We start from the raw sequence: 17,028 nt of genomic DNA, 5'->3' as shown, positions 1-17,028 counted from the left end.
CTACAGGCGAATCTCTCCAGCAAGCAAGCACGGGAGAGTGGCTTAAAGACAGGGGTGCCAACCTGAACAATATATATATATACTGCTCACTAGTTGAATGGCAATGCTGGGGGGGGGGAAGCCCCCTCAAATATTTTAATGGAGGGGGGAAGCAAAGGCACCTTGATCGCTAGGAGTTGGCCCCTATGCTTAAAGACCACTAAATCCTTGGATGAGCACGGCCCCAAGTGCATTGGCACGGAGTTGCAGCGCTGCGCAGTTCTCTGCTTGGAAGCAAGTCCCACCGAGGTTTTGCTCGCGAGTAAGCGCGAGTGGCGCTGCAGCCTTCAGGGACTTCGCTCCCGGGAAACCCGCCTGCCGAGGAGCTCCACGCTCGGCGGGGCCTTCGCCTTCGCCCTCGCCCGCCCCCAGCTCCACCCTCTCCGCTCCCTTCCCCGGCGCCGAGGCCATGGCGACTCGCTGGGCGTCGCTGGGCCTCCGAGCCCCGCTCGCTCGCCCTCCTCCTCCTCCCCGCCGCTCTCGCTTCTGGCTAGCGGCGCCCGGCGGCGTCCGCCTGGGCAGCAGCAGCAGCAGCGCCGGCCCGGGCGCAGGGGTGCTGGCCAGTTCCCTGGTGCGCACCGGAGGCTTCGTGGGAGGCCGCTGGGTGCAAGCGGCGGCCGCCTTCCCCGTCCGGGACCCGGCCAGCGGCGCGGAGCTGAGCCGGGTGGCGGACTGCGGGGCGGCGGAGGCGCAGGCCGCGGTGAGGGCCGCCTACGAGGCCGGCGCTGCTTGGAGCGGGGCATCTGCCAAGGTGAGGCTTGCCGGACGCGGGGAGAGTTTCCAAGGCAGGGGGAGCCGAGCATGCAAGAGCCCCACTCCAGGTTCCTTCCTGCGCCTGTGCGCAAGAGGGATCGTTGCCCGCCGGCGCCTTGTGCACAGCTGTTAAAAGAGAGAAGCCCGGCCTTCCTTGGCATGTGGCCACCCACCGGCATCAGCTGTAGGTCATGGGCAGCCCCACATAGGCGAGGAACGCGCGCGCACACCCTTCGAGACGCGCCGTGGGGACATCGAGACAGGGTTATTCAGAAGGCGCCTGCCCGTTCTGGAGAAAGGGAATGCTCCTCCTTCAAAGAGACTTCCCCCCCAGGGTTTAAACTCAACCAGAGTTTGCGCTGAAGAAGCAGCAGATAAAGGAATGGGTCAATGCTGCTTGTTGTTATTTATGTGAAGCAGTGCCGGATTTACGTACAGTACAAGCCCCACTCTCTTGAGGGCCCCCCCAAAATTGAAAGGGAAATAAACACACCTGGATGTACATTTCCAAAATATAAGATGAAAAACAAATAAAATAAAACCTACATACAGTAACAGTGTTTTGTGTTTTGTAGACTCCCATGATGTAAGTAATGGGTCCCACCTGATAGCCTGCTCCCTAAAATATCACTGATTTGCTCATTTATATAGGGTGCCTACATTCTACATGTGCAAATGGTTTTAGATACCTGTTAGGTTCATAAATTACCATACAGCATATATTCAACACAAAAAACAGTGACAATTTGTTGTTGACAAAGGACAGCTGGACATATAAAGGGCCCCATTACCTTCAGTAATGAAATATTTGAGGTACAAAGTTGATGGGCATTGCCACTCAAAAGGTGTGTGTGTGCCAGGTCTTGTGATCAATTAGGTGGGGTGGGGCTTACCTGTCCCCATCCCAATATTTTATTCAAGTTGGCACCCCTGGTACAGAGTGTTTCCCCCCAACCACCAAGGCGTCACTGACAGCTAATGATTGTTGTTGTTGTTTAGTCGTTTAGTCATGTCCGACTCTTCGAGACCCCATCGACCAGAGCACGCCACGCCAGGCACTCCTGTCTTACACTGCCTCCCGCAGTTTGGTCAGACCGATAGCTTTCCATAAAATATCAAGCATATTGGCACAGTACACATGTATGTTTTTCTTGCAATATAAGTGGTCCAGAGACATATTGCTTGAAGTCGTATAAAGCTATGCATATAGTAAGTTCCACTGCATTCAGAAGAGTTTTTTCTCTAGTAAAAGTGGTTTGCAGGGTGGCCTTAAATATATAGGCTTTATTTTGCCTTTCTAAGCTCCAATTACCTGTATTTAGGGCAGATTTGAAAAAATATCTACTGGGGTAGATAACCAGCTGTTATATATACATTATTATGCCTTGGGAATGTCTCATGGGAAGCAACTCATAAATGAAGTAAATAATAAAAAAATAAAGGAAATCCTTTATTTGTTCATTTGTTTCCCCATTAACTACATTCCTTGGGGTACTTTACATACAATACGTAAGAAACATGGGGAAATCATACATGTATTAATTATAATAATTTCCATCTTTGAGTGGAGATGCATAGGATTGTGCTTTAAACCATTTATATAGAGAAATGTATAGAAAAGTGCAAACAGATTCTTGCTCAGTTGCTAAGTAAGAAAAGTAAGAAGTAAGGTGCCCTCTGATATTTGGGCCTTGGAATGCAAAATCAAGCCCTTGGCACTTCTTTAAATAAAATTTAATTTTATCGACTTTTGTTAGTCCTGTTAGAATTGAACCTGAATCTACTTGCAGGATTATTGGGAGACAAGCAAATTTAAATACTGTAAAGCATGCAAGTAATATTGGAGTAACAATCATTTTTGCACTTGGCAGTGATACTGCTAAAACACTATTTCTTTTTCAGGAAAGAGCTGCTTTACTTCGTAAATGGTTTGATTTGATGATAGAGAATAAAGATGACCTTGCAAGGATCATAACAGCAGAGAACGTAAGTATAAAAGGGGGGGCACATATTCCTCAGGGATTTGGGGCTGAATTTCAGGAAGCTAGTTACAAGAATCTCACCTAGAAGGTGAAGCAGTCAATGGGTGCAGTTCAGACATCATTCCATGTTGCAATATGTCACGACAAATGCAGAAACTTTCATGTGTGACTTTTTGAAGCTCCCCCCCCCCCCAAAGTAACACAGAAGACCTGATTCCGAAGAATCTGCTTCTAAGAAAGTTTGTGTAGAGTTGCAGGTGCAAGCTTGTTTTTTTGTTTTTTTTAATGTTTTAACCTGCTTTTCCTGAGGTCAAAATGGCCACAGGACATTTAATCAACCATCTAGTAATCTTAAATTATGGATGTGTTGCTTCTAAACATCTCAGAAACTAATTTCACATCTTCTAAAATAGTTAGGTTTTATGTACTTTATTGAAGGTTGATGAAGGAGAGCAGTTCCAAATCTCTACATAGATGTTATTCCATAGCCTCGGAGCACTCAGTTGTGAAGACCATGTTTATTGCTGCTGTTCTAACATTGTGAAGTGAAGGCTCTTGGAAGAAGGCCTGAGTAACTGAACATAAACAGCATAAAAGGCTGAAATACAAAGTAGATGCTACAAGAGAAATAGGGAGGTCCAACCTCATATTTCCCTCCTAAAAATAGTTCAGGGTCTACAGGGAAACTTCTAAGGAGACCGCGTGAGGGGACTTTGTCAGAGATAACGATCTTGATAGCTTGACCGTTGAGCCGTGTACTCAGACAGCTTTACGATCCCAATCCGTCATTCGCAGCGTCCGGCACGCTTCTTTCTCAGCTGCGCAACAAAGTCTGCTGTCTCTTTGGCCACGGCTTAGCAGAGTAGCATACAGCGGTGTAAAACAGTCTTTTTCTCCCTTTTTCTCCCTTGCTCCATGCAAGCATACACAGACAGATTCGTCTATTTACAGCTTTTATTCAAACATTTGTCCATCACTGCTTGCAGCCATGTCCGTCTCTCTCAAGACACAGGGAGAACAACAAGAATACAGACTCCTCCCAGACTCCTCCCAGCTTCTACAGCTGACGTCAGAAAGTGACGCACAGCTCAGAACACTTAACCAGTTAAGTTCTGAACTCCCACACACCCCCTTGCGTTGCTTTCTGACAAGACCTGTGTAACATCTTCAGCCACACCCTGTGAGATCAATCCCTTCCCCAATGCCTTGCGCCCTACCTTGGCGTACCTGTTGGGCATCTGTGGAATCACCTCACAACTCTCAGAATCGCACTGTGCGAAACTTACCCACGTACTTGTGGCCTGGTACCTCTCAGGTGGAATACCCTTGGTTGTGCGACTGGATCGCCTAGGCACAAACTCTGGTGTTTCCTCTGGCTCACTGTCACCAGCAGGTGTGTCCTCTGCATCACGGGATTCCCCCTCTGACTTAAAGCGTCTTCGAATCCTTTCCATTACACTCACAGGAGAACTAGGCTCACTCTTGGGCTGTCCTTTCCTAACAACTTGTGGAGACACCCCACCCTGCTCCTGACCCTGGTCAGTGACCTGGTCGTCATCAGCAGACTCAGCCTCTTCTTCCTCCTCACCAGAACTGTCCTCTGAATCAGAGAGACATTCTGAAAGAACATCACGCTGTGCAGAAATCTTTGGCCTTTCATCCTGCTCAAAGAATTCAGCGTGTTTACTGATCAGCACCTTACTCTGATCACCTGACGGATAAGCAAATCTCCATGCACGAGCGTCTGGCTCATACCCACAGAAGATCATTTTCTGGACTTTGGCTCCATCTGGCCCTTGCAAAACCTTAGGCACAGGGACAACCGCAGGAGATCCAAACTTGCGCAGAAAGTGAACCTGGGGTTTGCGGCCATTTAACAACGAGTACGGTGTGTCACCTACCAGTGAGTTGTAGACACGATTCCAGGTGAACGACACACATCGGATTCCCTCCAGCCAAAACTTTGGAGGTAACCTGGCTTCTTTCAGCATCACCTGTCCAGCCTTAACCAGAGCTTCACTTCTCAGCTCTGCCACCCCCCTCTTACTGGGTGAAGTAACTGTGTGACGTATCCCTCTTCTGTGAAAGAACTGCTGCAAAGCAGAACCAGTGTACCTAGCATTTCTGTCACTGATGATCGCTTGAACCCTGGTGGAGAATCTCTGTTCCACCCCCTCAATCCAGCTCTTGATCAGCTGTGCTGCATCCTCCCTGGATTTGAGGCCGTGGGTCCAGGTGCTCTGCGAAAAATCATCCAAAAAAGTTAGCAGAAACCTGGCCCCTCCCAGACTTGGTTCCTTGACAGGACCGGCCAAATCTATGTGAACCAGCTCAAAAGGTTTAGTGGTTACCCGTTCCACCTTTGGGTAACTGCACCCTTTCACCTTTGCTTGCTTGCATGTGGTGCAACTAATGGCACGTCCACAATCCCTAATTTTACACCCTCTGGTAACCTCAGGAAGCACTTGCAGTTCCTCTACAGGACTATGATTGGTCCTCTGATGCCATGCACAAGCACATTGAACATGAGTGGGAACTGTAGCACGCTGTGCCTGTGCTCTCTCAACCTTCCCCTCACCCCCAAGAGACGTTTTAAGAATGAAAAGATCATTCTGCCCCTTCTTAACCTTGGCAAGTACCCTCTCCCCTTTGGAGATTGTGCAGACATCATCCTGGAAACAAACCTGAAACCCTTTTTTCAACAAATAAGGCACAGATAACAAACAATGATCCGCCTCTGGGACGATACAAAAACCCATCTGTTCCTGCAAAACAGAAAAATAGGCATTAGCAAACTTATCAGTCCTTTGTCCTTTTGGAACTGCCGTGCAATTCCACATCTCGACTGCAGGGGTCTCTGGAACCATGTTGTGGTTAGCTGTAGTCGATGACAAAAGCCATTTCCAAATTTTCCATTCGGCCGTCTTCGAACAATGCCATACTCGCAGAGACTTGATAAGCCTCTTCCTGTTGTTTACCACGACCACCTGGCTCAGTTCCACGCCTGCCTGTCTTCCCAGGCCTGTTGCCATGGAAACCCGCTTGATTCCCATGGGAAGTGTCCTTGCAAACATCCTGCCTCGGCTCTGTGCTCCGGTGGGGGCAACTGCCACGCAGATGTTGAACTCCAGTGGAAAAACACTGCCCGGGGCTCCTCCCAGCTGGCCTGGCCTTCCTTCTCCTGGAACGGCGCCTCCCACCAGCCTGGCCCCCCCTGAAGCTGCTCTTCGCTTCAGCACCAGTGGAAAGTTTCTTAAACTTGCCTTTGGAACTCTTCGCCCCCCCGATCTGCTCACCAGCGCTCCCATCGGGAAATGGGCCTGCCAGCCCAGCGTCTCCAGGGCTCTGGCCTTCTGCTGAAGCTTCACACAAGCCCTTCAGCACATCCCAGGCAGCCCTTGCTGACTGTACACCCTCTAAATGGGGCTGCAGCGACGCATGAATGCATGCTCTGAGCATATCCAGCTCTCTCTGAAGCATTTTCTGCTGGCTATCGTCCCAGCTAAGGGGTGGTGCTTTTGGCTCCCTCTGGCTTCCTTCCCAAAGCCCATGGACCAGGAACCAGCCCCTTATTCTTCTGCTCCAGGTTGCCCAACTTTTTAAAGTGAGCTTCTCCACCGGTATATCCTGGCTCTCTGCCATATTCTCCCGTTCTGCCAAGGTGCCCCACAAGCTGTACTTACTCAGTACCAGCTGATTCCGGCTCCTGTACGTGGAGAAACGGCCCAGCTGCTTCTCAGCTTCCAGCTCCAGCCAGCTTTCTGTATCAGAAGCTTTTGCCTCTCAGAAGCAGGCAAACACTTCCTCTGCTTCCCGGCACCAGGCTAGACTCATGGAATGCAGCTTCCAACCTCCGGCTAGCTTCCGTGCCGACTTCAAAGCATTCCTGGAGCTCACACCGACTGTTTTACGAGCGTTTACTGACCTTCCATAACCTGTCAGAGATAACGATCTTGATAGCTTGACCGTTGAGCCGTGTACTCAGACAGCTTTACGATCCCAATCCGTCATTCGCAGCGTCCGGCACGCTTCTTTCTCAGCTGCGCAACAAAGTCTGCTGTCTCTTTGGCCACGGCTTAGCAGAGTAGCATACAGCGGTGTAAAACAGTCTTTTTCTCCCTTTTTCTCCCTTGCTCCATGCAAGCATACACAGACAGATTCGTCTATTTACAGCTTTTATTCAAACATTTGTCCATCACTGCTTGCAGCCATGTCCGTCTCTCTCAAGACACAGGGAGAACAACAAGAATACAGACTCCTCCCAGACTCCTCCCAGCTTCTACAGCTGACGTCAGAAAGTGATGCACAGCTCAGAACACTTAACCAGTTAAGTTCTGAACTCCCACAGACTTTACCCTTTCACGCCAGGTAACTTCTCCCTGGAAGACTCCATCCATCCTGCCATTTTCTGCTTAGCAGTGCTTAGCTTTTTTCTCCAGGCAGGTAATAAAAGTAGGCAAGCCCAGCTGAAAAGTAAATTGCCTAGTGGACAGGATTTTTTGCAGAGGAGAACTAGCAGACGTAGGAGGGGGGTTAAGCACTCTGCCCACTAATTCTTGGTTGCGTGCATCCTACGATGTACATTATCTTAGCAAATATGAGTCTAAATCCACATTTCATATATGCAGAAACTAACACTTTGACTCTTAAGGTTTGTATCAGACAGAGGAGGACTTTAAAGGCAAGTGCCAGCACTTGGAAGGCAGCTGGACAATAAGTTTAGACATTTTTAAAATCGCACTTTAGAATGAAAAACAAACATGCTCACACAAATCCTTCATTGTAATCATTTTGTTGGGGGAGAGACGTTTTGTAGTTCTCTGCATGTGAATGTCTGCATTCTGAATCATTCACAGGGGAAACCCCTGAAGGAAGCACAGGGTGAAATTCTTTATTCTGCTTCTTTCTTGGAATGGTTTGCTGAAGAAGCTCGGCGCATTTATGGTGACATCATCCCATCTTCTGCAAAGGACAGAAGAGTTCTAGTTCTTAAGCAGCCGGTGGGAGTTGCTGCCATCATTACTCCTGTGAGTTCAGCTGACTGTTTAAGTCAGACTTTTACTCTAAATATTCAAAAGAGGCAGGATTAGTGATGCCCTGAGGCCAATGAATTAAAATTCTTACAATGAAAACTCAAATTTTGCACACAATATGCAGGTTTTAAATGTGTTGAAATATATGAAATATATGCTAGGTAAAGGTAAAGGACCCCTGACAGTTAAGTCCAGTCGCAAATGACTCTGGGGTTGCGGCACTCATCTCGCTTTACTGGCCGAGGGAGCCGACGTTTGCCCACAGTTTTTTCCGGGTCATGTGGCCAGCATGACTAAACTGCTTCTGGTGAAACTAGAGCAGCGCACGGAAACGGCATTTACCTTCCCTCCAGAGCGGTACCTATTCATCTACTTGCACTTTGAGGTGCTTTCGAACTGCTAGGTAAGCAGGAGCTGGGACTGAGCAACGGGAGCTCACCCCATCAAGGGGATTTGAACCACTGACCTTCCGATCGCCAAGCTGATGGTTTAGACCACAGCGCCACCCATACCTATGCTAGGACTTGGGGATAAACGACAAAGAAAACCACACTAGCTACAGAAGCATCACTCGCTGGAAAACTCACCCAGTCCTCTTTTTGCTTTCTGAGCTTTCAGCAAATACTGTAGCACTCTCAGGCTTATCCTGTACCTTAACATAAGTCTCTCAGGGTAAGTATAAATATCTGTTAATTAAAACAGCCCACAACTGGAAACAATTGTGCAGGAGCAACTAATATTAATAACATCATAAAATTAACAAAATGTAAAAGCTAGCTTTTAAGGGACGCGGGTGGCGCTGTGGGTAAAACCTCAGTGCCTAGGGCTTGCTGATCGTATGGTCGGCGGTTCGAATCCCTGCGGCGGGGTGAGCTCCCGTCTTTCGGTCCCAGCTCCTGCCCACCTAGCAGTTCGAAAGCACCCCTAAGTGCAAGTAGATAAATAGGTACTGCTTTATAGTGGGAAGGTAAACGGCGTTTCCGTGTGCTGCGCTGGTGCTGGCTCGCCAGAGCAGCTTCGTCACACTGGCCACGTGACCCGGAAGTGTCTCCGGACAGCGCTGGCCCCCGGCCTCTTAAGTGAGATGGGCGCACAACCCTAGAGTCGGACACGACTGGCCCGTACGGGCAGGGGTACCTTTACCTTTACCTTTACCTTTAAAAGCTAGCTGAACACAATAGAAGGCATTTTTAAGGTCACTTTAAAAGTCACCAGCAAAGGGGCTACATCTGCAATTCTATGATTGTATGCAGTTCCCAGGGAAGTGAATTTGAGATGTGGGGCTATTGGTAGGCTCGCCAAGTCTTCTTTCTGGTATCTGCTAATCTGATGGTTCTTAGTAGCAAGTCAGAGAGCAGGACCTTGGTGTCCCTACACAGTAAATACACGATTTTCCGCAGAGACATGGGATTCCAAACCATTCAGTGGAAGTTGTTGGTGGAAAGGAGAGTGGCTTTTATACATGGTTTGATGGTATCTAGAAGTTGCCACGGTCTCGGGAGCAGATGGATCAAATAACAGCCAAGGATCTTAAAAGCTTTCTATCTTGCTAATTTCCCCCTCAAATTTCAGAACTTGCCAGTTGTTTTATTGCACTAATGTGCACACAGCATTTAAATGCACCTGTTTCTTCAATTTAGTGGAATTTTCCGAGTGCTATGATTACAAGGAAAGTCGGTGCTGCTTTGGCAGCTGGCTGCACAGTGGTGGTGAAACCAGCGGAAGATACGCCCTTATCTGCTTTAGCACTTGCTGAGGTGAGATTTTTATATTGATGAAGAGTGGATTAATTATTACTATTTATTGCACTTACTAGTCATTTTTTTCTAAGTCACTCTGAGTTATTGGTAGAATAGTACAAAGACTGAAACCAGTATAAAGCAAAAAAAGGAATAAAAATCTAAAAGCATTCATATACACTATATAAAAGGCAGATAAACTTTTTGGTTATTTTTTAAAAATAAGATTATTGAAATTATGTGTGGTTTTTAAATGCTTGTGACACACTTGCAAGAAGACAAAGCTCAGCACCATCTTCAGCCTGTTATTTATCATTATTATCTAATTCTAACCTTTTGTTCAAATGAACTGTTTCATGCTACTATTTTTTCGCTGCAGCTTGCAAATCGGGCTGGAATACCTGCAGGAGTGTATAATGTTGTTCCCTGTTCTAGACAACAGGCAGTAGCAGTTGGGGAAGTGATGTGCACTGATCCTTTGGTAGCCAAGATCTCTTTTACAGGCTCAACGGCTACAGGAAAGGTAAGCTTCTCAATGTCGGCTCGTAAACTGCTGCAAATTTGTGGCTAAAATACATAGCTAATATGCAGTTGCTAATTGGGTAGATGTTATCTTGTCTAGTTTGTTTTGTTTTTTTATAATATTTTTATTGATTTTCATTATAACAAACATCACATTAAATAAAATAAACATTTAAAATAAAATAAAAAAGAAATAAAAAATTAAAACTTCACAGTGCTGTTTATACATTCAATAAAACATCAAATGTGGGATTTCTCAAATTCCTTGACTTCCCTCTACCCCCTCCCGTGGTTCCATTGTTTTATGATTATTTCATACATGCCCATGTAATATTATTCATCTAATTGTATCCAGTTCTATCTTTTATCATAATAATGCAAATGTTTCTTAAAACCCTGCTAATGTATCAACTTGTATACAATGCTTTGATATATATGCAATAAAGACTTCCCATTCCCATTTTTAAATTTGTTATTGTCTTGATTTCTAAGTTTCTCTGTTAATTTAGCCATTTCCGCATATTCCGTTAACTTAATTTGCCAGTCTTTTTTGTTGGGATCTTTTCCCCTTTCCAACATTGGGCTATCAATATTCATGCTGCTGTAGTCGCATACATAAAAATATATCTATAACTATATCTATATCTAATCTTGTCTAGTTTGACCCTTACTTCCATCCCTTGAAACTCAGTCTAAAACCAGTAGTCGTTTTCCATTCACTTACATAATTGGATCAACTCATCTCAGACCAGTGTCTTAATGCATGCATAGTGGTATTAAAAAGAATGGGACTGTTTCAAAGATTCACATCTATTACTTTAGAGAACATCCCATGTCCAAGGCTGGGCACTGTGTATAATTAGGTAAATTATACTGTGGTTTTAACATTTGTTGGAAGCTGCTCAGAGTGGCTGGGGCATACTACTACTACTACTACTATTTATTATCATCATCATCATCATCATCATCTAAAATAAGCACTGAAGACTTTGAGATCTACATTTACTACTTAGATTAGAAAAATGAGTGGGTAGTTTAGTAGGGAACTCGTGATTTCAACTACAGAGTATTCTCCTGGGATTCAAAAAAAGCTAAGTTTGTATAATTCATCTTTGTAGGTGTACAGCTTTCTGTGTTTCCTGTGTACTTGCAGATATTGCTGCGCCATGCTGCTGGCACTGTGAAGAGGGTCTCCATGGAGCTTGGAGGACACGCTCCATTCATAGTGTTTGATAGTGCTGATGTAGACAAAGCAGTAGCAGGAGCTTTGGCTTCCAAATACAGAAATTCAGGCCAGGTGAGATTAACCTCCCCTGTTTCCCCCCTACCACACTTGCAGATAATTTGAGCACTGCTCTTTTACAAAGTTGGTTATGCCTTGTACGGGGGGGGGGGGGGGGCACAAGCAAAGACGTTTCACCCCTCATTCTTGAGCTATAAAAAGCAGATGTCATAATAGTAAGTCTGACAGTTCAGAATACAACCCAGCTATAATTAAGCAGAGTTCAGTTACAGTGGGACCATTACATTCTGATTTACTTAGAAGTGCTATTGATTTCAAGGGGAGTTTATTCATGCTTGGGTGGAAGTCCAATTCTGGGACACTTTGAGTCTACACTAACTGTACAGACTAAACCCTTGGCTTTAATTTGGAGGGCAATACTTAAAACTTTTGCCTTTTCCTTTACTTTTAACCTCTCTTGTGGCTAGCTAGCGTTGCCCTCTGAAGACTTCTGCCCTCAGCATTCTTCGCACTGCAACCTAGTTTGAAATCCAACATTGTTGCTCATGAAACTCAAAGCATTTGCGTGTAAAACGGAATGTTTCCATGCCTCCCATGATACACAGCCGAGTACAAACAGAGCTCAGTAGGATATGTCCACAAATATTAATTGCACATTTCATAGTTTTATGTCAATCCTACTAATGATTTTAACCGTTTACAATAAAATTTTAAATACATTATGTATTTTTACCATTCCTTATTAAAATTTGATTCTTCCTGATTCCTAATTCTTCCGGTCAGTTTTGCCATTTCAGCATAGTCCATCCATTTTATCTGCCAAACTTTCTTGGTAGGGACTGTATTTTCTTTCCATCTCTGAGCTAGCAGCGTCCAGACAGCTGCTGTCGCATACATGAATAATGTCTTCTGGTCATTTGGAATCTCTGCACCTAAAATTCCTAAAAGAAAAGCTTCTGGTTTCTTATGAGAATGCTTTCTATAACATTTTTTTCAACTCATTATATAGATCATCTCCCAGAATGCTTTTACCACTTTACACATCCGCCACATAGGATAAAAGGTTCCCTCTTTCTCTTTACATTTCCAGCATATATTTGATCTTGATTTAAACATTTTGGCTTATTTCTTAAATTTCTACCCCACCCTTCCTCCCAAAGGAGCCCATGACATTAAACAACAAAGCACTAGTGTATGCCTAACTGAAAACAAACACAATTTCTTTTGACTTTAGACCTGTGTGTGTACAAACCGCTTCTTGGTGCAAAAAGGGATCCACGATGCATTCGTAGAAAAGTTTGCACGAGCCATTAAGTCAGAGCTACGTATTGGCAATGGCTTTGATGAAGGGACAACTCAGGGACCGCTAATTAATGAAAAAGCTGTGGAAAAGGTAAGTGTTTTGTTTTTAATTTTTTTGTGGTACGAAGAGGTATTGCCAAGTTACGTTTGTTGGCTGTGCCAATGGAAAAATAATGAACTACAAAATTCTACTTGGGATATGAAAACCGCCCTTTTGTGGGAGAGCCTAACACTGCACTTGCTTTCTTTCTCTTAGGTTGAAAAACATATTCACGATGCTGTTTCCCAGGGAGCGTCCATAGTTACAGGAGGAAAAAGGCACAGTTACGGGAAGAATTTCTTTGAACCGACTCTTCTCAGCAATGTCACAACACGCATGTTGTGCACACAAGAGGAGACTTTTGGTCCTTTGGCCCCAGTTATGAAGTAAGAGTTTATTCTGCACATTAACGAACTTCAATTATTACATCATAAATGGCAATTTCTGCCAGGGATACTCTTCTACATAATGACTCCTGCTAACCTTACCATATTATACACTGGGAGGCAAGATGGATTGTGATAAGCATGTTTCATATTTCTATCGCAGAAGTAGTTCACAACAGGAAACAGCTGACATTTCTCCTACTTATTACATGCGACCCTCCCAGACAATTCCTGGATAAAGGATCACGCTTCCAAGTATAATGTTTGAATTGGCAAGGAACTGTCCCTACACAAATATACTCTGCGATAGCCACAATTGCAGCTGTGTTTTTTGGAACCATCGCAGTCGTGGAAGTGCAATACAGTTTACTCATATAGTGGTGGCTTCACTGCTAATTCACATTTCTCAAAGTCAGCGACAGTCAGGAGGGATTATGTGGAGCAAAAGTATCTGGCTGGCAGTGGCGAACTTTCCCTTATTTTATATTGCCATGTCTAAAGACAACAGCACCCCTTTCCCAACTTCGGGTAGAAAATTTGCACAGACTGTGTCAGTCATTTTGTGTTTCTTTATATATTTATGTATATAAAATATAATCAGGTGCCACCTTAGATTTCTTTTGAAAACTTTAGTAGTATGCATCCCAGGCATAATCTTGTTTCAATTATTTATGTGGATAGCCTGAGAAAGGTAGGTATTTCAAAACTATGTCAAAATACAATAAAAGGCTTATACCTTTAATTTCTGGTCTGTTAGCGCTTTTCACAATCTTTTCATGATCATTTTTAATGTGTACTGAAGTTTGCACAAGTGTGTAAGAATGAAGGCACTTGCCTCTCTCACAGTGATGCCCACATTCTAGCTTCTCTGGTGCCTCAATTTCATTTTTATTTCTTATATATAGCTTGGGTAGGTAGTGCTTGAATAGAATTTCCCCAAGGGGTGTCCTGAGGGAAACTGTTCTGGATGTGCTAAAATGTTGCAAATGTTGACTTACTGGGAAGTCTTGTCTCATAGCGTGGGAATATAGTTTGCATTATGTGTGGTGAGGCACACCACCAACCCTCTTCTAATATGTTTCAAACACTATGGCGTGACCTGCATGTCAAAATATATTTACATTAGGTCTCGCATTTACTTAGATATATTCTAGCAAATGCTCAGTGAAGAAATTACATGGTGGTTTTGGTAGCCATTCCCAACCTTTTTCTCTTAGAGCAAAATTTAATGTCACCAATGGACTTCACTTCCCCAGATTCTGGACTGCATGGTCAAAGACTGCATGCAGCAGAGAGGTGTAAAAGTCTCTATTGTGCAAATAGCCATTGTTGGATGTCACCTTTAGAAAATGAAACTGCATAGGATTTACTAATCTTCCCAAAATCGGTGTCATTTTTAAACATGCAAATGTATTGCTGATGTTGGGAAACATCGTGTAACTTTTATACTAGCTTAATTCATGGGAAGTTATGGAAATCTGTGTCCGCCGAGAGAGTGGGGATGCCATCACGAATTTCCCATGGGAGAGGCCTCTAATTGCACACCACTTGCAATAAAGCAGTTCTTCCATTATTATTTACATCTATTCATACTTTTGCAGGTTTGATACAGAGGAGGAAGCTCTGGCCATAGCAAATTCAGCCAACGTGGGCTTAGCAGGTATGTGAGTTCTTAATACTGCAAATCTACAATGCTTAAGGAGGCAAGATGGGGTATGGTTCAAGCTACCAGGCCACATCTTGACTTTACTATTTCAAGCTTAGAAAATGACCTTTCTCCCCACAAAACAACAAACAAAAAACTCCAAACTGTTTTCTATTCAATGCTACAATTTTTCAGGTTATTTCTACTCCCGAGACCCAGCCCAGATCTGGAGAGTTGCAGAGAAGCTGGAGGTTGGGATGGTGGGCGTTAATGAAGGCATCGTGTCTGCCGTGGAGTGCCCTTTCGGTGGCATAAAACAATCTGGGCTGGGAAGAGAAGGTTCAAAATACGGTATTGATGAATATTTGGAAATAAAGTATGTCTGTTTTGGAGGTTTATAGCAGCCATTTGTTAGGAGTCTAACCTATTCAGAATGCCTAGAAAACAACCTTTTGGGGCATTCATAAGCTTTAGCAGGATCATTTGTGATTTTTCATCCCCTCTTAAAATGGAAGTAATAATGTTTTTGTAGAAACGTCATTACTTGTAAACATGACGATACATATAGAACAACTCTGGTATTCTGTGTACACAGGTTGTAGGAATATAGGTTTATTTATATTACCTTCTTAACCATAACGCAGCGACAAATAATGTTTCAATTCCAGATTGTGTTTCAGAGGAATTTGGAAAACTTTACTAATTAAGATGTATGATTTACCTTGAGTGTCTGTTAGGGGGGAAAGGCAGGATAGAAATAAATGATTTTTGGAGAGTAGCAAAGTAGGAGAAAGATACACATTTACCCTTTCTCATGCGCTGAGCCAGGTGTGAAATAACTGAATAATTGTGCCAAATGTTGACTGTTTCTTTTTCTAATGTTTATATTATTTTCTGGTTGCCTGTCTTAGGGCTTCTAGGAAATCTTTTCTAGGGAAAGATGTATTGCACATTTTAATATCGTTCTTCAGCTCTTGGCTGGAGCTGAAAAATGGCCTTGAAGGTATATGCACAGTTCTGACAGAATCCTCCCTATTACTTACAATAGGACTAGAGCATCTCTAAGGAGATACTTGTGCTTTGCTCCTAGCAGCTGAGCCTTGTGACCAAATTATCATGCATTAGTACAACAGCACAGAGATATGAACATAAACTGTTTTGGGGGCGGGGGGGGGGGACATTGCGTCTTGCAAAAGCTGTAATGCACTGAGACCAACTTGGACCAATAGCTCCACAAGGAAGTAATATTTATTTGAAGCTCCACAGCACACAAGATCACACCTCCATAGCCCATTACACTGCTCTAGAGCTCTGTTTCCTATGTCTATTCTTGCCAAGTAATATTTCTTCTCTGAAAGACTTGTCTGATCCTCCATGGCCGTCCTCCTCATTCTGGAGATTACAGAAAGCAGTTAACTTGGTACAAGAGAAAAAGCTTAAGACCTGGGGAAAAGTGGGGGAGGGGGCTATGTGGGAAGACTTTAAAGCTTCCTTCATGAACCTATTAGAGTAACAGTGGCATACAGCTAGAATCCCAAAAGTTGTTTATTTTACCACCACAAGTTAAGACTTTTGATGGCACAAGATAAAAGCCCTTTTGTGCCCTTCCCGGTAAGCTTTAATGTTACCTGCACGTGCTCCATCAGGCCTTTTCTGTATGAGCTGCTGTTACGTTCGAAAGATAAAAAGATTTAACAGTTCTGCTTTGCTACTGCTGCATTCAATTGAACATGCACTTTATTTACATTGCAAAACTTCATTTGACATTTTGCAATATGTTTTCAAGTGGACTTAGCTATGCAATCCCCTTCCCTGTCAAATCTGCTTGCGATCCAAAGGGCTGCTTCAGATGAACCAAAAGGGCTTGGAACAAACATTTGAGGTCTTCCTTAAGTGGGAAGCTTCTGCCATTTCACAGACAGTTCTAAGAGACACCACTTGGCTCAAGAAGTAGTTTGCCGTGTAGCCACGAGCATGCAGCATTCAGGAGAAACATAAATCCAGATCTCATTCGCACACACACAACTAGTCGCTTGTTTCTCCCTATTTTCATATATGTTCATTAACTTCTAGAATTGACACGGGTCAGCTAAGCTTATTTTGGATGACTTTGTAGTACAAAACATTGGTTCTGCTGTATTATATTAAGGATAGGTTAAATAGTGGCACTATAGTGACTCCTGAAAAGCACATTATGTAGCACTAATTGCTATTCCTAAAAAAAAAAAATTACAACCAAGATGAAGCTTGGTCTGTAATGCCAGCAAACTGAGTAGTTCCCGAAGAAATCACTGTCAAATGGGACTGAGGAAGAATAATTAATCTATATAATCTTACATACTTT

At 44.0% G+C, this 17,028-nt stretch overlaps 2 protein-coding genes and 1 long non-coding RNA gene across 4 annotated transcripts in view; 2 read left to right on the top strand and 1 right to left on the bottom strand.

The window, feature by feature from the left end:
- Positions 1-1,196, bottom strand: part of GPLD1 (glycosylphosphatidylinositol specific phospholipase D1) — a 25,047-nt gene extending 23,851 nt beyond the window's left edge. The window contains exon 1 of one of the 2 annotated variants that reach the window (XM_081873383.1): positions 966-1,196. The gene's annotated coding sequence lies outside the window, so the exon portion shown is untranslated. The remainder of the gene's footprint in view (positions 1-965) is intronic. The other variant, XM_081873382.1, reaches the window with a different exon arrangement.
- Positions 1-17,028, top strand: part of LOC309348388 — an 84,553-nt gene that overhangs the window by 66,967 nt on the left and 558 nt on the right. The gene's annotated exons all lie outside the window — the stretch shown is intronic.
- On the top strand, positions 434-17,028 carry ALDH5A1 (aldehyde dehydrogenase 5 family member A1). The gene is made up of 10 exons (XM_081873406.1): positions 434-790; positions 2,695-2,778; positions 7,631-7,801; positions 9,448-9,564; positions 9,926-10,069; positions 11,222-11,365; positions 12,546-12,704; positions 12,870-13,039; positions 14,641-14,699; positions 14,880-17,028. Exons 1-10 carry the CDS (start codon positions 449-451, stop codon positions 15,083-15,085), a joined length of 1,596 nt encoding a protein of 531 aa, XP_081729532.1. The 5' UTR covers positions 434-448; the 3' UTR covers positions 15,086-17,028.

This window comes from Podarcis erhardii (assembly GCF_964252035.2).
Source record: "Podarcis erhardii genome assembly, chromosome: 8".
In the NCBI taxonomy this organism is placed as follows: domain Eukaryota; kingdom Metazoa; phylum Chordata; class Lepidosauria; order Squamata; family Lacertidae; genus Podarcis; species Podarcis erhardii.
Note: the sequence above shows the minus strand (reverse complement) of the source record. Positions and strands in the feature narration are given on the sequence as shown.